This window comes from Triplophysa rosa, linkage group LG2, assembly GCF_024868665.1.
Source record: "Triplophysa rosa linkage group LG2, Trosa_1v2, whole genome shotgun sequence".
Classification (NCBI taxonomy): domain Eukaryota; kingdom Metazoa; phylum Chordata; class Actinopteri; order Cypriniformes; family Nemacheilidae; genus Triplophysa; species Triplophysa rosa.
Genome location: NC_079891.1, coordinates 28,161,243 through 28,186,409, shown reverse-complemented (window position 1 = coordinate 28,186,409; position 25,167 = coordinate 28,161,243). Strand labels below are relative to the sequence as shown.

Here is a 25,167-nt window from a genome sequence, read left to right as displayed (position 1 = left end):
AGGTTTCACTGGTTCATCAGGTAGGCATCCTCTGTGTTTGGGGGATAAATGATTATATGCGACACGTCGTCAGTTGTGCACCTTAGCCTCATTGGGTGTTTCCCTTTATCACAAGACACCCTCAGCCAAGGGAGGCCCACCACAGGTTGATCAGACCTGGGTGTGTGTCGCATTGTTACAAGATCATCTGGCAGCCCATGCTGTGTCCATCAGCCTAAACCACAGCCATTGGCTTCTTCTTTCTGCACCACTGGCCTGTTCTTTATTATCCTCCACTGGACCTGACCTCTGAGAGTGACCTATTTGTCAGCTATGGGACCTCTGCATTTAACCCATCCAGTGAGTAGTGAACTCTCGCACTGCAAGTCGTGAACACATATACCAGAAGCAGTGGGCAGCTATTACTGCAGCTCAAACGCTCCAGTCGTTACCCGCCGGCCTTGAGAATCGAACCGGCAACCTTCTGGACACGAGTCCGACTCTCTAACCATGGCAGCCCATATATGTTGTATTGTTATGCCTGCCGTTTCAACCACAGCCAGTGGCTGCTTCTCTCAGCGACAGTGGCAAGTTCTTTGACTACCGTCCGTTGGGCCTGTCCTCTGATCCCCACTTTCTTAAGCAGCCTTGTAGTGGAATTGGAAACAAACCCCCTGCAGCCCACTTCCACCGGGAACACTTTCGCTGTCCATCCCCAATCTTCAGACTCAGCTGCCAAGTGGCATACCAGAGATTTCCTTTAAATGCTTCGTTAAAGGCATCTTCCCAAGGTACAGTCAACTCAACTATGAGGACTGTCCTACTGGAGCTAGACCACAGAACCATGTCCGGCCGCAGGTTGGTCGCTGCGATTTCCAAGGGGAAAGTAAGTCTGTGGTTTAAATCAACTCTCATTTCCCAATCCCTGGCTATACTCAGCAGACCTGAATCAGGGGTCGAGGGCTTGGCCCGCGGTTTCTACCCCTCCCGAATAAAAGGTTGCCTTTTTAGCGAGTTAGCCTTGGCATTTTGGGGGGGATGGCATTTGCTGCCACTCTCTTGGTCTCTACTGCTGCAGCCAAGTTGAAGTTGTGTAATAACTTGTAAGTTGTAATAAGTTGTGAGTTCGTGTTTTCCACACACAAATAAGCATGATACAGTATAATGCACAGTGTAGAAAAGGTATATTTATTTAAAGAAAACATCCATTTAAATTCAATGGTGCACAACAAAAATGTATAAAAAGTGCAATGATCAAAACAAGCGTGTACAAAATGATTTGACATAAACAGTTATTACACAGAGCAACAGTCTTTGTTTGGTTAAAATTTAAAAATGACAGATGTAACCACAGATTGTCATACAGTTCCTATATCAGTGGTAACACATTTCCCTTGGCTTATATATATTTTTTATGTTTAGCTATTGCTGTCCTGCTATTGCTTTGCATTTAATCAGTAAAAAAAAGAATGTAAACAAACCAGGATTTGAAAAGACAAAATTCTCTATAAAGGAAAAAAAATATTGATTTCTCAGCTAACACAAAATTAAAATTATTTATAGCCTGAGCTTGCTCCATAGCAGCCAGGGATTTAGAACAAAAGCTTTGAAATCAATTTCATATCAAGCAGCAGACATACTTAAAAATGTTGTTTTGCAAAAAATATACATGCAATGTATTCAAAATATTTGGCCAAAATCTGAGAAGTCTGCCATCAGACAAATGTATGTGCTTTGGATAGTTTGTTTGGCATTTAAACTACATTGTAAGTGTAAACAATGCAAAAGCTTATTGCATTAACCAGTCATTTCCCTTTTCTCAAAACTCTCAAAAAACTTTCGGTTTTGTGCCTTTTTAAGCAAAAAGGGCTACGTGCAGTGCAGGACACCTCACAAAACAAATTTGTGCAAAAACGTATAATAATTTGAATCTATATCTTGTGGTCCCTTTATCAACCTAAATCTCACAACAGCTGTCTGAATCAATCAGTATCATGCTTTGCACAAGTAAATAGTTTGTATGGCTTGATGTGCTGTACACAATCATTTTTAAATCAAGCGTGAATATAAAATACATTAAAACGTCTACAGCACAATAATCCAACATCGTATTTGATCATAATGGCATTTAAACAAGTCCACATGTTAGGTTATTTCTAGTCAAACCTGTTTTTGTTCAAAGCATATGGCTCATGGTGTTTTTGAAGACCAACACACACACTAGAAAACTCATAGAACGTTTGAGTAACGTTCAGTGAACAAACATCACAGGTAAAAACAATCTGCCAAGTGCTATAAAACTAATACACAACAAGACAGAATCACAAACAGCTTTGGGGATGTTTTGTTGTGTTGTTGCAGTGTGTAGAGATCTCCATGGTAACAGTACTGTACATATCTTTTTAATACTCTGGACATTTGTTCTTTGGGGTTTCAGTCAAAATGTCTGTTCTGTTACTATGGAAACTCAAGAGGATTCTTGAACCTCCTCTTTGGAATGTTCTGTTTCCACAGAAACAGGTTTTTCCTTTGAGGAGGTCACACCGTGCTGGGTGGCAGCTGGCTCCGCCCCTTCTTCCCCATTGTGCTGTTTTGAATCCGTCCCCGCCTCCTTTGCAGCACCATTATTCAAAGGGCTACAGCTTCCATTCGATTGGACAACAGTAGCAGTAGGCGTCTTCTCACGCGGACTGTCCTGTTTTGCAGATGTGTTGATTGGTCCAGACGGATCAGGGAGAACTCCGTCAGCAACTGCCAGCTGCTGTAAATGAAAGAAGGGGAGACAGCGTAATGTCAATCGAATGCCTCTCCACACACCGACAAAGACTACAACACCCACAGCTCCTATTACCCTCTGTAGATCAGTCATGGTTTTCTCTCCATCCACCTGCCTCTGCATGAGGGACAGCAGCTGGTCTACAACAGACTGTTTTGGGTGCATGCCTTTGTCATAGTGATTATACATCCCACACCAGAACCTTTGAAAACACACACAGAACAGTATAAATTTGTCAATTCACACACATTTGTGCTTGCTTAAAAGTGAAGCTGCAAATCTGGTACATGTAATTCTGTGGTTTGTGTTTAAGAGAGGTCTAATCCGTACTTGAAGTGAAGGGGTAAAGTGCTGGGTCTGAGCACTGTGCTCTTTAATGAACGCCGGTACAATGGGTTCCGATACTGATGATGGTTTTCCAAAAGATGAGGCCACAAGGAAAACGTCTTCTCGCGCAACCTAAAATCAAAACTTTGTAATTATAACCATTTTGGTCATAGTTATAAACCCTTATAAACAAACATACACAGTAGTGGTAACAATTTAGCATCATTTTAATGAAGCATACGCATTAAATGGTGACTTTGCATCCACAGATAGCTTTTATTTGAAAATGTGTGAGATTACCTCAACTCCTGTCTTTCTTTCTGACAGTTGCCGATGAAGTTTCCGTACTGGCAGCCATAGACTTGGTTGTGGATTTCTATGAGGTAACGTTCGTTAAACTCGAACGCACAGGGGAACTGCTCTGACAGCTGCCACACGCACTCTAGGAACTGGGTAAACACAGGAGACACTTCCTTTGGGTCGCTTTCCAGATGGCCACACCTGGAGCAACAAAGAAAACACTGTCACAAAAAACTGCGTACGACTATGACAATAGTGTGCTTATAGTGATCTCCAGTCTTTAGTTTTTTATGCATTTACTGTCTTTGCGACAAAAATGGACGTACAAACATAATCGAGCATCACTGTTAAGATAACAGTAACATTAATTACAATTAAACTTTTGGTTAGTTTTAATTTCTTAAGCTCATGACATCTCTCCTGGAGTTTTGGTCACTTTGATTTGAGTACTGAACCGAATGACAGTAAAGAATTTTACCTGTGACTGAATTTATGACCAAAGGAGATCCATTCTTTTTCAATCAGAACCTGTAAATAAAAAACAATTCTGACATGTATGTATGTATATTAATGCATTAATGTACAAAGAAAATCCCTTTATTGTTATACTTTCACTATTTTATTTTTTCTACAATCAAATTGGCTTAGCAAGTCATTTCAACTTATACTACTTTTTATTAAATGTTTTTACAATAATTCAACTCATCCAAGTGATTTCAACTTATTCTTATAAGTTACAGCAACTCACCACTAGTAGTTAGTTGAAATGTCTTGCCAATTTGATTCTACATAAAAGTTTGTGTCAGCAAAAAAATGTGACATTTTTGTGTAAAATAAGTTTCAGTTACATAAAACACAAAATTACATGATATGTCTTCATTAGAAAAATCATGAACAATGTGACAAATATAAGTATGCACTAATAGGTTATGTTACTGAGTCATTACCATGAGTCCTTTCAGGGTTCTGTAGTAGGGGTCCAGCAGTATGCAAGCCAAAGAGCACACCTGAGCCGTCCTGTCCCAACCATCTGAACAATGTACTAACACACTCGCTTTCTCATCACAGACAACCTGTAAAGCAAACACACACAAAACTGCTGAATAAAGTCAGTTAATCCAATATCAGTACCTGTTAGTAGTCGCTCTCTCTCTACAGTTATAGTATGGAAATCAGTACCTTTGCGAGGAACACACCGGCATCCATCACAGATTTGATGTGCCTCAGCCAGCCGGAGCTCTCCAGCCCTGTCAGATGGTCACTCATGGATGGGGACTTCACAGAACACACTGTAAACACCAAGACAATCCAAACATCACCTCACATGCTCCCTAATTCCATTTCATTTTCAAGTATTTGTGTTTTCTGTAAAGCTGCTTGGCACACTGTGAAAAGCAATTTATAAACAAAACTGAAATATCAACAACCTACATTTCCAATATCCAATTCACATAGAGCTCATACTGCATATTACTACAGCAACAGTGTGTCATCTCACCCTCCAGCAGTTTTTGCAGGCTGTTTCTCATGACGTGGATGTTTTCAATCCCTTGAAACTGGAACCTGATATTGGAATAGTTGTCCTCATTCTCGTAGCCTTTTCCAGCCGCGCGGTTTGCCATTGCGTTCAACTGACAAGCACAAAAGACATTTCTAAGTGTGTGCGCACGTTCAGTAGCTGGATATGCAGAAGGTCAGGTCAAGTCAAGGTTTATTGTCACCGCTGTCCTTCAGAATTGAACTGAAATTTGGTTTCTCCAGTTACACCAGTGAAACATGAGACAGGAAACAGTAACTAGGACAGTATTAGGGATGGGCGATATGGCCCTAAAACTCTATCACGATAATTCTTGGTATTTCTTGCGATAACGATAAAAATGACGATATATCCATAACGCCATCGACCGCTGTTTTTTGCGTCAAGTGATAGTAGCTGCATGTAGTCTAGACCCTCAGAAAAACAAATATTATCAAAAAGTAAAACTTACCCCAAATCAAACAGCTCCTAAAATATACCTACAGTATTTTTGTAAATATAAAATATAATAGTGAGATTCGACTTCAAAAGGTTGTAGTAAAGAAAAGTTAAATGAACTAAAGCTCAATAAACACATCATGTCATACCTAAAACTGTATATATTCTATTGTTGGGTGGAAACGATCGATCGCATCACGCTGTCAATCACTCTCTCTTGAACTGTGTGAACCTTCTCTTCTCACAGCAACATACACTGAATCTGTCTATGACTCGCGCTAAGAAAGAGAACAGAAAAATGCGGATAAAAGAAATCTAATTAAATAATCCATGCTTTTATACGCTCATAAACGTATTTAAAATAACGTAATACAAACTCGCATTTTGTACTGTATGTAAACAGGCAGCAGTGCTGTGCGCGCTGTGTCGCTATGAAAGCACATGTGGGCGCGAGCTGTGCACGGGACGCTCCGTTCATCCTGTATATAACAGGCAAGAAATCATATTAAACAATTTGCGCACGCGCGCATAACATCTAACGAATGTTTAAATAAATACTTTTAGCCAAACTAAATGTTGTGGTGTAACGCATTATGACTATCAACGAATACTTAACAAACAAATTAAATAAAACGAAAGTGAAACTAAACATTAACTCAGATGCATCTACAGTGCCAAACTAAACGAGATTTAGAGCTCGTCTTTTAGTGCAAACTCTTTCTCAGCTTCACTTCCGCCCTCCGCTATACCCGTTTTCGCTTCACATATGAGCTGTGAATGGGTCTCACAAAGAAATACGTCATCAACTAGAATTTATCGTTTATATCGCGGGAAGACTAATTCCTATCGTGTGGGGAATTTCTACCGGTATATCGCAAACGATATAATATCGCCCATCCCTAGACAGTATACACATTACTAATACAACACAAACACACACATCGTATAAATGCAACGGATATGAAATATAATTTACAGTACTACAATGCATTAAATACTCCTATGTGATGATCCATGATCCTATGTGTTCACAACACAAATAGCAGGTCAGTTGGGGTCAGAGGTCACAGGGTGAAAGATTAAAGGGGTCATGTGACAGGGCTAAAACTAATATTATCGTTTGTTTTAGATGTAAGGCAATGTGTATACACGACTTAAGGTTCAAAAACGCTGTATTTTCCACATACCGTGCATGTTTGTATCTCCTCTTTGCCCCACCTCTCTGAAACGTGCTGATTTTTTACAAAGCTCATCGCTCTGAAAAGCAAGGTGTGCTATGATTGGCCAGTTAACCAGTGTGTAGTGATTGGTCGAATACTGCAAGCGTTTCACGGAAATGTAACGCCTCTTACCATATTTGGAACCTCATGTTCCCACGCAATTGTACTGACAGGTGATAAAATGTCATCGGTACTTCCTTATATCAATTCGAGCCCGAATCTGATACGGAAAATGAAGATGATTAAGCCGATACGTCAACTTTGCCAGCGCAACTTGAGCAGGATGTAAAGGATTGGTAAGGTTTTATAAAAACACAGAACGCAGACACAGAAAAACACGTATTTCCGCCATATGACCCCTTTAAGACATCACACCACTGCTATGTGACTGCTGGATGTATGATAGAGCAGCTGGGGTTAAAAGTTTAAAGATAAACGTTTACATGTTATGTGTCCTCTAATGTATATAGAAAGGTTAAGGGTCACACCTTAGGCCGTGTGTCCACTACGTATATAAAAGGGCAGTTGGGGTTCGCCTGGCTGATGGCCTCAAGCATCTGCTCGTCTTCCATGCAGCGAGAGTTCAGACCAGACAAAGGCTGACTGCAGCGACAGATCGCAGCCTGCAACAGAGAAATACAAAAATAACACATAACAAATACTAGGGCTGTGTAGTGGCAAGTGCCTCCCGATACGATACATATCACGATAGATGGTCACGATACAATATATTGCTATGTATTTCGATACGATACACATTTGCGATATATTGCAATACTTTAAATAGAAAATGTAAAAAGTAGAGCTAGAAATACAACATGCTGTGCACCACCGGGGGTTTTCTGTAAGGATAAGTGTAAAAACATCCCTTACCTCTGCAGAGTGGCCATGATGTGCGATGCATGGACCTTTAGATCAGAGGTTTGGGTTCTCAAACTGTGGATTGCGCCCCTCAAGTGGGTAGCACAGGGGAATAAGGTGGCTCACGCAAGTCACTTGGCTGTTGTGGTGCATTACAGTTAAAACAATGAACATGGGCAGACTACAACCTCTGGTTCATCCGTGTTGTAAATGTGTTGGTGTCACATCCGTGAAAGCACAATAAATGTCATTGTTACTTTTCTTAATAAACTTTTTGTCTAATGCACTGAAGTAGCCAAGTGACTTGTGTCAAACAGCATTCTTTTATATAACTCATTACTCCATTACTTATTTTGAAAACCAAAGCACACCACACCCACACATCAGCTCTGAGAGCTCAAAGCGTTCTTATATTTTTTGCCATGCTCGCTTCCACTTACTTTTGGCCGTATGTATATGACATGATAAAAAAATATAGATAGAAGAGGTATCACTATTGCGATATTTCCATGTAGCGATATTTTTGCACAGCCCTAATAAATACATACATTTGGCAGATGCTATAACTAAAGCGATTTTTGAAGCGACAGTGCATTTAAAGGTGCTGTGTGTAATTTTTTGGAAGGATGTATTGACAGAAAGGCACTATAATATACATAACTGTCTTCAGAGGTGTATAAAGACCTTACATAACGCTTCATTAAGTTTTTTATTCACCGCGGGTCCCCTTGCATGGAATTTGCCATGTTTTTTCTACAGTAGCCCTAAATGGACAAACTGCTATACAGAGCGCATTTCGTAAATACCAGAGTTTTTCCTGCATAGAAAAATTGGAGGCGGCTGCCTCTGTCAAATTTCGTGCCGCCTCAGACTCTCGCCAAAATTATGTCGGTGTCTTAAAAAAAACCACTGCGTGTATTCAACAGACTGTCATTTGTAACTTCAGTTGCGCCCGCCGCAAAGGAGGCGCTGTAGAGTTGCAGTACAAGAGCTATATTAAAGTGAAGTGAAAGTGACCTATTAGTCACTTATATGGTGACCCATACCGAAATGTGACCTCTGCATTTAACCCATCCAGAGAGTAGTGAGCACACGCACAGCAAGTGGTGAGCCGGAGCAGTGGGCAGCTATCACTGCAGCGCCCGGGGAGCAGCTAGGTGGGGTGGGGTGGCTTGGCCCGCTGGCAGCCCTGGGAATCGAACCGGCAACCTTCTGGTCACAAGTCCGACTCTCTAACCATTAGGCCACAACTGCCCCTATATTAGGAGCTGTATTAACTGTTTCGCGGCTGTTAAGGTGAATATTGTTTGTTTTGCAACAGAGTACGTTCAATTTCTTAAAAGTTTCCTTAAATTAACGTAGTGTACATCATTGTAATGTTGTGAGCTGTGCAGATGGTTCATTGAATCAGCGTTTTACTGTACACAGCGAGTTCGCCAGTATGAACGAACACACATTGCGATCAGAATGACTCATTTGAACCGATTCGTTTAAACTGTTGAAACTTTTCAGTCACCAGCGAATATAAAAGATCAGTGAATCATTTAAAGCTCAGTGAACCACAAGAGAACGCAGAGTTTCTGGTTAATTTAGTTGGCTATTGTGGGCTGAAAAGTTAGTTGAAAAGCATAAAAAGCTTTATTTGATTTTAAAACATTTCTGTTTGGTTGAATCAAAGTAATATTTTATATAACTTAATAATTGTCATTTTCATCTAATTTTGAACGTTTAATATGTTTTAATATGTAAAGTCACTTAAAGGTACAGTAGGCCTACATGTGCGCGTGTGTGTGTACAAGATCAGGTTGGCACCACCTCCACCTCATTTTGAGCCAGGAAAAACCCTGAATACGTTATCTCCTTTGGCAAAGAAGCAAAAACGTGACAACATCTTAGTCCTGTGTCAGCCACCGTAGTGTTTCGAAAGGGAGGGGGGAGTGAGCCGTTGGTTGTAATTTTCAACCCGCCGCTAGATGCTGCAAAATTTCATACACTGGACCTTTAATCTAACAATACAATATTTATAATAACAATCTGTAAAAACTTATAATTTTATCAGTGTTTGTTATTTATTTTTATTAACATAATAAAAATAGAACAATATCTTAAGACTATTTAATTGGACGCACACACCTGGCCAAGTTTATTTTATATTAAATTTACATAAATATTCATTTATATTAATACGATTTTACACAGAGCAATTGTGTGCATTTATGAAGTATGAGCATACCTTCATATCCTTGTGATAGTAAGACAGGACAGGCAGTCGGCCACGGCTCCTAAACTTGGCACTGCCTGTTACCGTGGCAACACTGGCATTTTTGGGGAGTCCTAGGACAGACGGATAAGTGCTACAGATCTGTGTGAGAAAGTCAAGAAACATTTCCATTAGAGTGTGTCAGCAACAGTCGTTGATACAAGAGTTTAGCTGTTGTGAAATGTTGTTTACAAGATGGTTGAGTCACAGGAAGATGCTACCTCATAGTTCTTGTTGAGGTGGCTGATTTCCCAGTGTTCATTGGAAAGACCCATTCTACTGAAGTCATTTGATACATCAATGAGTTCCCAGCCACGCCTCCTATCGTCCTCATTTTGATGTGGATTATAGAGGAACGCATACAGCTCTTCCTCTTTGACTATAATGACACAAAAGCACAGTTAGTATAATCCGAGTATGCACATGTGTGCAAAGGGAACTGAAGAAATACATTCATTTAGTAAACTACTGTGTTTGTCTACCTGGTTGAGACAGACGCAGCAGTGACTGGTAGATGTCCTGGCAATCTCTCTCTCTTTGAAACAGCAGGTGAAGCACCTGGAAGGTTTTGCAGTGGATCAGGAGCGGACAGCCTGACGTGGTTAATGGATGTTTTTCCACAGACGCGATGTGATGATGTAACACCTTCAAACACACAGGGGTTTGACACAACCGTTTTCATTAGATTTATCGCACCCTTTCAAACTATTTCTCACGCCCTTTCTATTGTGCTGTATCATTATTTTCCAGCCATTTTCTTCAACGGGTGCATCTCAAAATAAACTGAATTGACTTACTAATAGTATGTTTGTATTTTTGCCATCCAAATTTTAGTCTGTATATATTTAAATAACTTCACACTTCGAGTGACTTTTTTCGGTTTCAATGCCCACAAAACAATCAGCAAATGATATATAACATCAGTGATACATATTTACATTTATTATGTTTAACTGCTAATAAAAACACAATCCTTGCAGCTACACAATTATGCCGTCCCTTATTCTATTGGCCTACATTTACCCATGTTTCTTTGCGCGTGTTGTTGGTTTGTTCCACGTAGATAAGGTGAGTAGCGGTCAGGTACAGAGTTCCCAGAGTAGATTTCTTTTCTGTATATCTATTTAGTAGTTTCACATCTTCCACCTGTAACAAGCCAATCAGAAATGCATTAGTGCATGATTAACTGTCTGTGCAGAACAAACAAAATACTAGCAAATGACTGTAAGGGTTAAAGCCTAAGCAGAACCCACAATCCAGTCTATGTTTAACACAATGGAGAGGAAATCTCAGAGAAATGCTTAAACTTAACACGCTGTCAGCATGTCCTTTTCCTTTGGTTACAGTACAACCCGGCCGTGTCTCTACACTTTTGTCATTTTGGTTATTGAATAACAGGCAATGAAACATCATTATAATAGAAGATGCCACTTCAGCACTAAATAAGACTTTATTAGCATCAAAGTCTGATTCATTCTGCCTGTTATCGGATTTTATTCCCACTCTATGAATTGAATGAGCACTAATCTGTTCAGTGAACGATTAGGAAAACAGAACTATAGAAAAATCCCATCAGAATAAAATGGAAAAATTTTGTTAGTCATTTGTGAGAAATCGACGCCAAGATCCTTTTATAAAATGAGTGGCAATGAAGCGTCTTTATAAAGCAGTCCATTTTGGCATTAAAGCCAGACCAAGCGAAACCATGGTGGATTTGGTTTAGATTGTAGAGATTGACTTTTTGTCTTGAACACAACCCGGTGATGTATTTCCTGCAGTACTGCTGATTCTACAACCTGGCCACATCACATACACACTCTGAACTGACATCTCTGTGTCACACATCTTTTTATCTAAATTATAAATGTCAAGAACATTCAGCAATTAGTATTGTCTTATGACTTTATAATGTTATGTAACAGAGCAGACACATTAGTAAGAGATACAGTCTCTTATAATTTGGGCAAAGAATCATACATGTATTTTTACCTTTCCTGCAAATTCAGATTAGGCTTTCAAGAGAAATACTTATGGTCTACGTTCATACATCTTAAACTTGTGAATTGACAATTCGTTTCAGTCCATTCAAACTCACTTAAAGCGTGCGACATTCAGCAATCATCACTGAACGCGTTTACAAAACTATTTTAACAGTTCACAAAGTGCTACCTGCGGCATGCTTTCAGATCTATCGAGGGTCTGAAGTTGATGATCAAGGATGAGAGTCTGTTATAAAACATATGAACTCTGTCACTTTGCGCGAGCGCACCTGTTGATTCAGCCCTACCTTTGGCGTTATTATATGCTCCATCTTTTTCACTCGGTTATCATCCGACTGTCCAAATTACACTTTCGCTGTTTGTGTGTTTAGATTGCCTTGTATCATGTTTTTTCAGGAAATCGGATTTAGTGAGAGGCGCTGCGTTCCTTCCTGACGTGAAGACTACAACCATGTCAGCTGACATGTCCACATATCGCGAGAAGTGGGTGATCGACGTGATTTCATTTGTTCGCTTGTTTGCTCCCTTCGATAGTTTATGGTGCGTTCAAGACACCTCGGATTTATGATAATTCCCACTTCAAACAGGAAATAATTTCTGGAACGGCGCTGTTTTAATGTAAATAAACGCTTGTAATGTTTTAATGCTACTAAATCATTAGTAAAATTAACGTTTTAATATGAATAAATACTTTTAATGTTACTAAATTCATACGTTAGTTCCGGGTTTCTTATGGGAAATATCCCAAATCCGAGGTGTATGGCTTTGAACGCCGCATTATTTCAAATTGAGTGAAAAAAAATTATTTTACAATTTCTTAATTTTTATTACAAACCGCCCTCTTCCCACTGTATTAACCCTCTGATGCATGAATTACGAAAGCCCGGGTCAAGTTTTTTTTCTTAAGTGTTTGTATTCTTCTTAGGGCATGAAAAAAACAAACATTCACTTTTTTTTCAAAAATATAATTTTTTTTATCAGAACAGAACTGTCCAATCCAGTGGACTACACGCGCCTGAGTGCTCAACATAAAACAGTATGAATATAATGTAAAAATGAATTAAATTGTGTTTCATGGTAAATTCATGAATAATCATTTCATTTTATGCTTTAAAAACATTTTTTAATATTTTCACACATTTTAACATTATATAGGCCTATTGTTTAGGCCTGAATAAGAAAACAAATTACACATACAACTGTGAAGCTTACATCTAAGACTAGTCTATGTTTCAAAACATCACCAACCAGAAGATTATTGTGTCCATAATTACTAAAGGCTGCAGGACTGGTATTACCATGCCATTATATAGCAACAAGAACTTCGGCAATAAGATAGTTATCTCTTTACAGACATAGCATTTGCAATTATTCCGAGATGAATGCCATCCTCGCTGGACCAGTACATTCATGTCCTGGGATACCGAATGTATTGTAATATCATCAATGAGATCTTTGGGGAAAAGATGCCTAAAGAAATCTATGGGATCTCTTCCTATAACATTCACTTTCCTGTCTCCAAGAAAACGAGGCAAGTCTCCATCAAAATCATTGTCTTGGAATTTCCAGACATTTTTGCGAGCTTGAGTGCAGCCAGGTACCAGGTGCGAATCTTCCACAGCTCCCTCATCATGCTGACCTCCCTCTACATCCTGGCCCTCATCATCTTGACTCTCAGCGTCCTGACTGTCTGCATCTCCCTCATCCTCAGCTTTCTTGTGTCTACTGTTCTCAGGCAGCCACTCATCATCACTGTTGTCACTATACTCATCATCACTGGACTCAGAGAGAATTTCCTGGACTATAGGCTTCCCTATTCTTTGCTGCACTTGATCTCCAACAAAATATGACAATTTTACTCACACAAACTACAGCTAATCTGCACAGAAATGTATATTTTCACATGAATATCCTATAAATATAACAAATATACACTGACTTACAAACAAAACACTCACAAGAAAGGGTGAAGCTATTACATGACTTGTGTTGAAAATATACTCGGCAATGCATGATGTCCACTTCATTGGACACATGGTTAATTGTAATTTACTACTTATTTGAAATAAAAAAATTAAAGAATAATATTGTAACTTAGATGTTACTGTATATCATCATATTTTTTTACCTCTAAGGTTCTTCTGGAATAGAAGGATTGACAAGATAGCAGTAGTCAGCCAGTGTGGCTGTCTGTCAGCCATCTTGGTTTCAGAGGAAATTCACATGCAGTTACAATGACTGACCAATGAATAAACCCCAATGGAGTGGTGCAGCAGAGAGCACTCTAGAAGCTGATATGCAATTCCACCATAGAAACCATTGCATTTAGGAGAAAACGGCTTTTAATTAGCTGTCCACTGCAGCGACCACTATGCATCAGAGGGTTAAAGAGTATAAAGTGTTCCACATAAAGTGTTCCTCTTCTCTGAGCTTATATACAGTAAAGTGACATAAATCACAGATAAATTACTAAAGTGTAATGGTGCACAAAAAAAATAACTTTGCATTTTTGTTAGAGACAAGCTTTAACAAATCTCGATATTTCATTAACCCCTACATACATCCAGACACACACTCATGGGGGTTATTCCTGCAGGGTGGCCCAAACAGATTTGCCTAATTGCTGGGGAGGACCCCCATTGCTCAACCCATTGTCCCTATTACGACCCCCGACCCTTAGGCTCAGTTATCTGATAACACACGCACTAATGAAACACATTAACATACAGCTAATCAAGCTTAAGACAAATTCCCTCTCAAATAGCTACCAAGTCCCTCCACGCACAAAAGCACAAAATACACATTTTGCTGTAGAACACGAGACAACAATGGCAACAAATGAACACAATTAAAATGTGTCATGTTATAAACAGATCAGAGATCATAACAACAACATCAACTCAGAACAATAGCGAAAAATGTGCGTTTATGGATATCTGATTCCTAACATTTCTTTTTTGGCCTTCAGGTGCTTAAGAAGCAAACGTGCTTAGGAATCTCTAAAGCAGAGAATCAGATAAAGAAAACAGACACGAATCAGACCCTTCAAGATAATGTTTGAATCTGGAGATGGATCTAAACGCTGTCTAATGTTCAAGCCAGCTCCTATCATTTCATATATCTCATTCCTGCACTCTCTCAGTGTGAGCTCTGCCAGGTTTAGGCATGTCAAGAAGGTTGTACTGAATGACAGAGATGTCTTAATAATTCTGTCTAGTACAAATGTTCACCTTATGCATCAGCATTGCTCTTCAGTAATTAACAGTGGTATTTCCAATACATTTGTTGTGGTGCATTGCATTTTACTTTCCATTTTCAATGTTGTGCTTTAAATAACAGTGTCTGCTAATGGATCTAAAGACCATAGATGGCTCTTTAGTACCATGATATGATTTACATAACACTGTTTGTTATGAAAAATGGTTACATTAACATATTTAAAAACAAAACACCTAGTGCCTAGCTAAAATAGATACATAAATACACTTATTATATTATGTAGCAGCCTACTACAAAATTACTGTTCTAAATCATATTGTACTATAGAGAATCTAAAGCTGACATCACGCCCTATGTTGCATGTTGCATGGCGCCGCCATCTTGGGAGGATAATACTCCACTGCTATTATTGTTTTGATTTGTACCGTTATTTGTTTTGTTTGATATATGGTGAGATCAAAAGTGAAAGAATCATGGGCTTTTCCTGAACAACTCTGCGTAATGCTATTGCAGTTTTTAACACAACAAGACCGACCTACCATAGTTAAAATTTCCTAATCAAACAAGAAAAACAAAACACTGCATTGAACGCACTAGCAGCCATCCTCCCAAGATGGCGCAACATTCAACGTGGCGACGTCGATTAACAAGTTCTATTAGCCCTACAACAATTAGAAAAGTTTGTAAGTGCAAGGCTGCATACCAACCATCCAGGCAGCTAAAATCGTATGAATGTTTAATTGCCCTAATACCTAAAAGGGTCATTTAAATAAATGTAATTAATAGAAATTAATGTAGGCAATGTTTGTATCTATGGTTTTGGACAAAAAAATGAGATGTGAACGACAACGTTTCAAATGCAACCTGAAACTAGAGCGCAATTCCCTCTTGCTTTTAGTCTCTCGTTCCCAGTTTCTCAACTTTCCTCTGTCTTAATTTCTATGCAGGCCTCTGTTTCCCTCACTTTCATTGTTTCTATTTCTCTTATCCCTATTCCACCCTCTAGTTTTGTAATCCTAAACAAATTCAACGAAATGGTGTTACACTACAGTTATTTTGCTATTCAGAAAATACATTTACCATCTGGAGCCCATGCACATACAAACACATACACCTAATGTTCCTATAGTGGTCACAGTCTCTGAGATGTAAACCTTAAGCATCTAGTTAATGTTAATAGCTCAGTCATATTCAATAAGCCCGGCCTGTCACACCCTCAGGAGACGGGCTTTGTTGACCTCATGCTAATGTGTTAGTTCTCAGACAATGGCAATTTACTGTCTTTTGTGTAAAGACTAATCTCTGTTAATAGCTTGACACAATCAGGTCTGCCCAGTTGCATCGGTTGAACAAGATTTCTGTGAACGACTGTGTGTGTGTTGTTTTTGGGGATAAAGCCGAGAGAAGTAAAATCTGAATGGAGGTAAAATGTGTTTCAATAGAAGCCGCAAGGTAAATGGCAAGGAGTGTTTAGGAGAAGTACACGCACTAGAGATGAGGCTATTGTCCTTTCTATTTCGTAGCCCTTGTTTAGCGATACAAGAATTTAGGCGGTAGAATAAATAGAATATAATAGACTTTTTGTAAGAGATTGGACGTTTAGTAAAAAGTCAGAACGAATCACATTAATGACAGACCAATAAAATCATTGCACTAAAGAGAATATATTGAATTATGTATACTTTTTACGAAATACTTTTTGAAGGAAAGTTTCTTTTTAGTGGTGCACAAAGCAGAAATGATTGGTTCCCAACTGGTGGTTCTGTTTTGACAGCCATTGAATGCAAGAAAAACAATGTGAAAACCATTGAATAAAATGCATGTTTATACACGTAAAATATGTTTTTAGTGTCAAATGACCATGGAATCCAATTTAGCTTACCGAGAGAATGGAAATAATGAAACATTTATTTAAAACGAGAGTATCCATTTTTGTCATGTAAATGATTTTGTATTGCTGCGCATCTACAATTCACAATAATAATACATTTCAATCTTTGATTTTAAGTACATTTGCTCACTTGAATGAGTAAGCAAATGTGAGCAAATGAATAAAAAAACTATAAAAACTGAACCACTGCATTAAAGAAAGTGTTTCATAGGTTGTGACTGTGTGTGTGTTAGATGTGTTGATAATGAATTGACCTCGCTGTCTCAGATAAAGTAAACAGAGACAGACAAGCAAAGTCTGTAACCTTTAACCTCTCTCTCACACACACTCGCATACAAGGCTCCGTCCGTCTCCAGACATGAATAGGCATGCTATTTGTACATCTGCAATGTAGCTGACACACTGAGTGAGAATTTATATTTTGTGAACAGTATAGTTCTGTAGCACTATGGCAGAAAACTGAGAGCATGGCACTAGCAACACCCACATCACATCATGGGTTCGATTCCATGACAAAGCTGGGAGAACATTTTTGTTAAGAAGACTAAATCAATGTTGTTTCTTTTAAAAGAAGTAAAGTTTATTTAGTTTTCCAAAGCTGGTGCAGAGCTTACTCTCACTTTAAAACTTGATAGAGATTTTGATCAGATTAAAGTTTCACTTTGTACTATGGAGATAATTGAGTTCATCACTGCTTGTCATATCTTGTATATAGTCATTAGCAGCGCAAAACACACAAAACAACCCTGCGCTAACTTTAAATGCAGATGGCTGATAACAGTGCGCTGATGAGAGGAGGGGCTGATAATGTATGTCTGCTATGGGGGCGGGGGTGTGTCTCTTACAGATAAATTGCGGCTCCGGACGTTCACTTCAGATCAGATGCGCTAGACCTACAAGACTTTCATCTGGGACTACAGCAACATTGAAACAATCGAAAGGATTTAAACATACGCAAGCATGTATTCATTCGCAACCCGCGCGCTGTTGTTGCTCGTCTCCGTTGTTTTCCCGGTGTCTTTTGCGGTATCGGGGGAATATTGTCATGGTTGGACGGATTCCTTTAATTCTTGGCACCGGGGCTTCCAGTGTCCGGAGCGCTTTGACGGCGAGGACGCGCGCTACTGCTGCGGGACCTGCGCGCTCAGGTATTGCTGCACCTACGCGGAGGCGCGCCTCGATCAGAGCACCTGCGAGACGGGCTCCGAGTCTGAAAACGCTGACGACATAAGGATGAGGACTGAAAGTGGTGAGCATTTATATAAATTAACTTTTTTTCTTCGTTTTACTTAATTGTATCCAATTTTATTTTAATTATGCATAATGCAATAGCAACCCACTGAAAAAACAAAACAAATTCTAATAGTTTATTTGACTAATAGCAACCAAACAGATCTTGCCCACCATTGACTCCCATAGTACTGTCCCTTTAATGGTGTTCTATTGGTTCTTACTAGGCAAAACCAAAGTGTCCATTAAAACCAATACAATTCCCATTATAATACCCATTAAACCATGAGAATTTCTGTGATATTTTCTATATGTTTTAATTGAATTTTAATAGGCTATAAACTATTGTATTTAGAATTATACAGTTCTTAAGTTTAATTCTTTCTCTTTTCCTACCCAGTTCCGACCTATCTCCCCTTTGTGATTGTGGTGAGCGCATTCCTGTCATTCGTTCTGGTCGGGTCAGTCGTGTCTATCTGCTGCTGTCAGTGTGTTAAACCCAAAGCGAGTGAACGGCCGACCGGACCATCTGCTGCTCAAACCAGCCTGCTGGAGTCGGGAGGACCTTCCGTGGACAGCTCGACGCCATCCCGCACCTCCACTTCAGGATCCTCCACCACAAATGCTCGACCTCCACCATCTGAGCTCAGTGTGAACCTCTATGGGCCAATGGGAAACTCATTTCCCACCACTCAGTCGCAGCAATATGTTCCTCCACTTCCCCAGGGGGCACCACAGTTCTACCAGCCCTACATGAACTATGGATTTCCTCCAGAGCGTAGCATGCTGGTGGCCCCCGCGTTCTTGGACGCACGTCCTGCGTACGGCCAGGTGCATGGGCAGCCTTTTCCACAGGCCCCTATGCACTCTGAACCCATATACCCCACTGTCACCATCTGATTACACAACTTTCTACAAAATCAACTGGGACCACATAAGGAATAAGAAGTTTATAATGGAATGTCTCAGGGATGCGTTGTTTTGTTGCCTTAGGCTTCCACAGACAGTTCAGTGTTAATGTGCATTTAAAATGGAAAGTTAAATTGATAGTCTGGGTAAAGAACTTTATATGATTTATATTGACTTAAATGTGACTGACATCATGTGTTATACTCGTGGTGTATTGCTGCTTCTCATAGGAGTGTATTTGCATGAACAGTTGATTGTTTGCTGAGAAATTGCTGATTGTTATTTATAACAGAATAGAGAATACATTTATTTTCTTAGCCACTTGCTTGCTTCTCTTCTCATTCTTAAAGCACAACAAAAATTCTCTTAGTTGTATTTAAAACAAGGTCATATTACAGTGTGTTAAGTAGACAAAGGTTGTGCCCTTTTAGTTTTGTAATGTTCTGACTCTTGAACAGTCAGTGATCATCTGAATCTGAGTGCTTCTTTGTCCTGCAAAGAGCTTTGGGTTTTTCTTTACAGTACATTGTGATGGCAAAGCTCTCCAGCCGTTACAGCTGTTTGTGTGTGTGGCTGAGCGGGTTTTGTGCGTATGTGAATGGTTTTGTGTGTGTGCGGAAGCAGCAGGAGGGAAAGGGACAATAGATGCAGATCTCCTCACGCCCCTGAGAGTGGGATTAAAGCAGGTAAAGAGGGGCGTTGCTGAGATTAAACTCTGGATGGCCCAGCTGGAGTGTAAGCAGATGCATATGAGGTCATTAACGAACTGGAGATGAACCAACAAATTTTCAGCCCAAATCCTGAAAATGTTTAACCTGAAACACCAAAAGCACATACAGTAAATCACACTTTCTTTGCTATTTGCTAAACAAACCATATTTGCTATTATTACAGAGACAAAAACAATCAAATTAAAGGGATAGTTCACCCAAAAATGAAATTTCTGTCATGAATTGCTCACTCTCTAGTTGTTCCAAACCTGTATAAATTTAGAAAGATATTTGAACAAATGCTGGTAACCAAACAGTTCTTAGCCACCATTGATAGGAAAAATTCAACGGTGGTTAAAAGTGCCCCAGAAGTGTTTGCTGTCCTACAACCTTCAAAATACCTCCTTTTGTGTTCAACAGAACAAAAAAAAAACTTGAGTAGTTTTTCCTAGTCAATAGAGTCCAAGAACTGTTTGGTTATAAGCATTCTTCCAAATATCTTTCTCTGTGTTCATCAGAACAACAAAATTTATACAGATTTGGAACAACTCAAAGGTGAGTAAATAGTGAGTTTTTATTTTTGGGTGAACCATCCCTTTAACTATGGTCAAGATAAAGTAATGTATTTGGGGCCCTAATCATTTTAGACTTTAATTTCACATTATGGTGTTGAGAAACCTAAAGGTTTATTTTGGGGTAAAACAACTAAAACATTGCTCCTGTCCTCATATCTCTATATTTCGTGATTTTTATAAATCATTATTATTAGTCACCCTTTATGTTTGTCTACTTTTGGTCAAACTCAATATATGATATGGACAAACCCAATTGTTGAAGTTATAGTATACCCATAAATGAAAATTCTGTCATGAATTACTCTCCCTAGTTGTTCGAAACCTGTGTAAATTTCTTTGCTCGGTTGAACACAAAGATATTTGCAAAACTGTAAGCAACCGAGAGTTCTGAGAGACCATTGGCTACCATGTAGGACAAATTATTATTATTTTTTTGTTCTGTTGCACACAAAATATATTTTGAAGGAATATTGTAGGAAAGCAAACAATTCTGGGTCACCTTTGACTACAATTTTAATTGGTAGTCAATGGTGCCTCAGAACGGTCGGTTTCTAACATTCTTTCAAATATCTATGTTTGTGTTCAAACGAATAAAGAAAATAGGTTAGGAATAACTAGAGACATGACAGAATTTAAATTTTTGGTTGAACTATCCATTTAAAGTAACCTAAACAATGTAAGGTTGATTTAACCCAACAGCTGGGTTTGGCCAAATCTGACCCAACCATGGGTTAAAACAGTCTGGCATTTTTCAGAGAACTGCTGTCCTCATCATCTTTCATTGTGAGCAGATTTCTGTCAACATGTCTGCTTGCTTTTGACAACTGAAGCAATTTCAATAATTACTTTCCATGGAAAGCAACCGTATGTCAAAGATCCTGTCAACACAGCTTAACTGTATTTAACCTGGAACACTCTAAGGAGTGTATATCGCCCCCCTTGGTATGCCGAGTGCAACGCAAAAAGAATGTAAAGCCCCATACTGGTAAAGAGATTAGCAAAACCAGAATGATTATTGCATTGTTATGGGGTCATGGGTTAAAGGTCAAATGACATGTACATATCAAATCAACCACAGACAGCGACTGACTGAAAGACAGGAAAAGAATCAGATCACGTGACCAACTGAAAGAAACGATTATTGTAAGAATGAATCATGACAAGTTCCACGGTTTATTAGTTTCACAGATTTTAATTAATTATATAAAAAAATGAATCTCAGAAAAGATGAGACATAAACACAATGATTCAATACTAAAGAATCTAACACAATCTTAATGTTCCTTCACACAATTTCCAAAACATTCGGCTGTGCCGAAATGACAACTCATGCACACAAACTGCATGATGGTTTTACAAGCACTCAAAAACTCTCAATCTGCGTTCCAGATTTTCTTTGTACATCTAAAGGGCCGTTCACACACAACACATTCTTGTGTTCTGTTTGTGCTACTTGCAAAGAGTGTTGTTATTTTAAATAAATGTGTTAGATGCATGTCTGGCCATGCATCAGATCTCTCTGTTAAAGGTTAAACCTTAATACATTTAAAAACTAATGCATTCTGTAGTATTAAATTGCAATGCATGTAGCTGTTTCTGAACGCAGGAACCTGTTCTGTGTGAATGGCCCTTACATACAGAACACTGATGTGGTCAGGAACAGGGCACGGTTACACAATACAAAAAAAAGAAAACAATTTGCACTTAAATCATGAAAAAACACTGAAAAGCATAATATCATTTGAAAATCATACCATTGTTAATACAAAATTATTAAACATCAGTTTAAGCATTAACTGAATACCGTACAAACTGCTCTATTGACTAAAGCCATTTCATTTACTTTAAACTAAAGCACTACAATTAAACCCCACACAGGTACACTTCAATATTTGATAAACCAGCATCCATTTCCACTACGTTCTAAATACAGGCACCTTACAAACACAATACCAATGTTTCTCTTATATAAAAATGAAATGAAAAACTAAGATCTCACGTCCACTGAAACAGGAAGACAAATTAACTACGGGATGAGTATCACTATGGGAGGTCAGACGGTCCATTATTTCAGGACATTTGTGTGTTTATGTGTTAATTTGCAGATACTGGCATCATATGATTAAAGAATGTGTGTTTAGTAATGTGCATGCATGAATGTGTGTGTTTATGCGAGTAAATATGCAAGTAAATTGTTCTCGGTTGGGGCTGCATGTGTAAGTGTGTGCGTTACTCGTCTGGCTTCCTCTTGGGTTTTTTGGGGTTGCGTGATCGACTTTTGGCTTTGCACAGAGGGCAGATTGGAGCGTTCCGGTGGATTTGCTGATGGCAGGACAGGCAAGCCTAAGAGCAGACAACCAATTAAATCAATATATTTCTCTTGATATCATCATACAGTATCTGTTCAGAAGTGTCAATACAATTTAGCAGTGTCTGATTTGATCAACAGTGTGAATTGTTATGTGTAGTATTTACAAGTGTATCTAACCCTTTTCCAATTTTTTTTTTTTTAGCATAACTGTGCTCCATAACTGTATTAACAATAAATCTTTTGTCAGAAAGGAAAGGCTGATGATTGAAGTCCTACAAGCCATTACTGAATCTGCATTTAATTTCATGGTAACTGAACCTGAAATTTGGTACCTGCTCCGTTCTGGTACTGTTGTTTAAGAAGCAGTTGAAGGGCAACAGTTGTGCAGAAAATACTGATAGTGACTGAGCCAAATGTTCTTTTGTTGCATCAAACAGAGAAGTGAATCCAAAAACACACGTGTGAAAGCATGTGTAAAGCACCTTCATAGGTGGAGGCTGCTGCCTGAAGGTTGCCGTCTGCCTGGCGTCCTGTTTACGAGCAGCCTGAAGCTGCTGGGCTGCAGCAGCAGCCGCTGCCAGGGATTCTGGGATAGGAGGCTCCTGGGGTTCTGTCTGCCATTCAGCCTTTTGCTTTTCAAAGTAGCTAAAAGGTGAGATAAGAGTACACACACATTTAAACAATTAAACTCCCACCAATGCATCTACTATATTCACACACAAACACACTCTCTGTCTCTCTCACAATTCTCTGAGTCAGCTTTAAGAATTAAATTCATAAATTGATAATAGAAATAATCTTGTGAACACACACTCCTACTCTCAAATGACTCATTTTGAGGAGTCCCCCTATTTTAACACACACACACACGCACACGCACACACACACGCACACGCACACACACACACAGTTACTTACTCCAAAGACAGCTTCTCCTCTTCCTGGCTGAGGTCGGGGAGTCTCTGTAAGCCGAGGGTCATCCTCAGGGCATCCACGTGTTCTTTCAGGGGTTTGTATTCGTCGTGGAGCCGTCTGGTTGACTCCAGCAATTTGTTCAAGTCACTCTCAGACTGTTTGATTGTGTTTTCCATCTGGGGAAAGAAATACAGACTCTCCATAAATCAAAATGGTGGTAACCCAATAGCTAAGGATCTGACCTGGTAACACTACAGAACTCTTGCACTGCTTTAGATAGAAAGATATGTGTGGTGATTTCTCGCTTTACCACATTAATATCAGCATGTATAAGTCGCAGCTCCTCCACATGAGCCATTTTCTCCTGCAGCAGAAGATCCATTTCCTGTTTGTACTCTCTGAGATGTTTCTCCTCCGATTCCAGCGCTTCAAACTCACTCCTTAGCCGAGACTTGATCTTCTCCATCTGAATAGTTTTATTTCTACACAATCACACAAAACAAGACAACCAATGCATAAAATCCAATGGCAATGCTATGGCTACTGGTGCCAATGGTTTCATGAATAACACATCAATGTGTGAACAGGAACGCTTAAAACGAAACAACAGCCTGTGTTTAAGGGCTGTTTAAACGTTTTGTCAGTGTGTTAACTGTTCTGCAGGAAATTAACCGTTTACTTTGCAGTTTCGTCTCTAATAACGACATGATGCTTGTGCACACTCGTCCATGTAAAAATAACAGTGTCACCACAGCTTAAAAATGGAAGTTAATGCAGATTTAGCTGCCTATTCGCCATCTAAAATCTCCGCGTTTTTAATATGGATTATCCGTTTTGACCTAGCAACACGACCGACACAAGTCCGATGTCAAACGAGGATTTCCGTGCATCATTTTCGGATACACTATGAGTGGCAATTGTACATTGCTCACGAAACAAAAGATTCAAAGAAACCTGCCGCTTTCCAAGTGGAAATTAGCCAGATGTTGAACACGGGCTAGCTCGTTCGCTTTAGGTCAATTTCAGTTTTTCCTACCGTATTTCTTTGATGTTCTCTAGCTTGCACATTATCTCTTGCTCCTCCGACATGGTGAACTACGAACCCGTAGGAGTTTTGTGTGGAAAAATTAGGATGTAGAGAGAGTGGCGGATACCACTCTCATAAAAAAGACAATGGAAATGCTAACCAGCTGTGGACAACGGGCAACGCGACGTTAAACTACATTTCCCACAACCCACCGGGTCTTAAAGGGGCAGTGCACCTACTAACAAGTGCTTGTCGCACGTTTATTATACACGTTATTCTGAGGTTACAGGTGGATACGGCGTTGTGTATGGTATACAGACAACACACCAAGCAAGCTTTTTTAAAAAAGCGTATTGTAGTGATTTGGTACAGCGCGATTATCTTTTCCCGTTAACTCTCGGCGAGCCCGATGTATTTTTAACTCTCAGTTGCTGCATTACCGGAGTCCCGTCCACCCACGTGCTTCAGAAGCTCAACGCTCTGAGACCGAAGCAGTAAACACACACTTTCTGCAGCTCTACCCGTCCGATCGCAGCGACAGGGGGCGTCCGACGTGTTGCCGATGCGCAGGCGGTGGGTGCAGTCGGGGCCGCTGTAGGGAGGGGGAGAGAGAGAGAGAGAGAGAGAGAGAGAGAGAGAGAGAGAGAGAGAGAGAGAGAGAGAGAGAGAGAGAGAGAGAGAG

The 25,167-nt window shown here is 39.5% G+C and overlaps 3 protein-coding genes across 4 annotated transcripts; 1 reads left to right on the top strand and 2 right to left on the bottom strand.

Moving 5' to 3' along the window:
• Nucleotides 1-1,031: 1,031 nt before the first annotated feature.
• Nucleotides 1,032-12,151, bottom strand: mtmr8 (myotubularin related protein 8). The gene is made up of 14 exons (XM_057355590.1): nt 11,986-12,151; nt 10,722-10,844; nt 10,181-10,343; nt 9,920-10,077; nt 9,672-9,800; nt 7,066-7,200; nt 4,881-5,013; nt 4,562-4,671; nt 4,330-4,455; nt 3,861-3,910; nt 3,383-3,583; nt 3,086-3,214; nt 2,831-2,957; nt 1,032-2,740 (listed from the first exon to the last, which is right to left on the bottom strand). Exons 1-14 carry the CDS (start codon nt 12,007-12,009, stop codon nt 2,447-2,449), a joined length of 1,902 nt encoding a protein of 633 aa, XP_057211573.1. The 5' UTR covers nt 12,010-12,151; the 3' UTR covers nt 1,032-2,446.
• A 5,530-nt stretch (nt 12,152-17,681) lies between these two features.
• On the top strand, nt 17,682-19,256 carry shisa2a (shisa family member 2a). Its single transcript, XM_057326017.1, has 2 exons — nt 17,682-18,057; nt 18,439-19,256. The coding sequence occupies exons 1-2, from the start codon at nt 17,769-17,771 to the stop codon at nt 18,936-18,938; spliced, it is 789 nt and encodes a 262-aa protein (XP_057182000.1). The 5' UTR covers nt 17,682-17,768; the 3' UTR covers nt 18,939-19,256.
• Nucleotides 19,257-22,353: 3,097 nt separating this feature from the next.
• zc4h2 (zinc finger, C4H2 domain containing) lies at nt 22,354-25,135 on the bottom strand. Of its 2 annotated transcripts, none has more exons than XM_057360866.1 (5): nt 24,926-25,135; nt 23,769-23,940; nt 23,462-23,634; nt 23,026-23,188; nt 22,354-22,575 (listed from the first exon to the last, which is right to left on the bottom strand). In XM_057360866.1, exons 2-5 carry the CDS (start codon nt 23,922-23,924, stop codon nt 22,462-22,464), a joined length of 606 nt encoding a protein of 201 aa, XP_057216849.1. In that variant the 5' UTR covers nt 23,925-23,940; nt 24,926-25,135; the 3' UTR covers nt 22,354-22,461. The 2 variants fall into 2 exon arrangements, with proteins under 2 accessions (XP_057216849.1, XP_057216841.1); XM_057360858.1 differs by lacking the exon at nt 24,926-25,135 and adding an exon at nt 24,495-24,818.
• Nucleotides 25,136-25,167: the final 32 nt, after the last annotated feature.

Bases quoted from the DNA above. Each gene is read 5' to 3' on its own strand.
- shisa2a (XM_057326017.1), top strand. From the start codon at position 17,769: ATGTATTCATTCGCAACCCGCGCGCTGTTGTTGCTCGTCTCCGTTGTT. The intron at 18,058-18,438 runs GTGAGCATTTAT...TTTCCTACCCAG, and splicing joins AAGGATGAGGACTGAAAGTG to TTCCGACCTATCTCCCCTTT.
- mtmr8 (XM_057355590.1), bottom strand. From the start codon at position 12,009: ATGGAGCATATAATAACGCCAAAG. The intron at 10,078-10,180 runs GTAGACAAACAC...GTGTCATTATAG, and splicing joins GCTGCGTCTGTCTCAACCAG to TCAAAGAGGAAGAGCTGTAT. The intron at 3,584-3,860 runs GTAAAATTCTTT...TTGTTGCTCCAG, and splicing joins GGTCATAAATTCAGTCACAG to GTGTGGCCATCTGGAAAGCG.
- zc4h2 (XM_057360858.1), bottom strand. From the start codon at position 24,547: ATGTCGGAGGAGCAAGAGATAATGTGCAAGCTAGAGAACATCAAAGAA. The intron at 23,635-23,768 runs GTAAAGCGAGAA...TTCTTTCCCCAG, and splicing joins TACATGCTGATATTAATGTG to ATGGAAAACACAATCAAACA. The intron at 23,189-23,461 runs GTAAGTAACTGT...CTCACCTTTTAG, and splicing joins GAGGAGAAGCTGTCTTTGGA to CTACTTTGAAAAGCAAAAGG.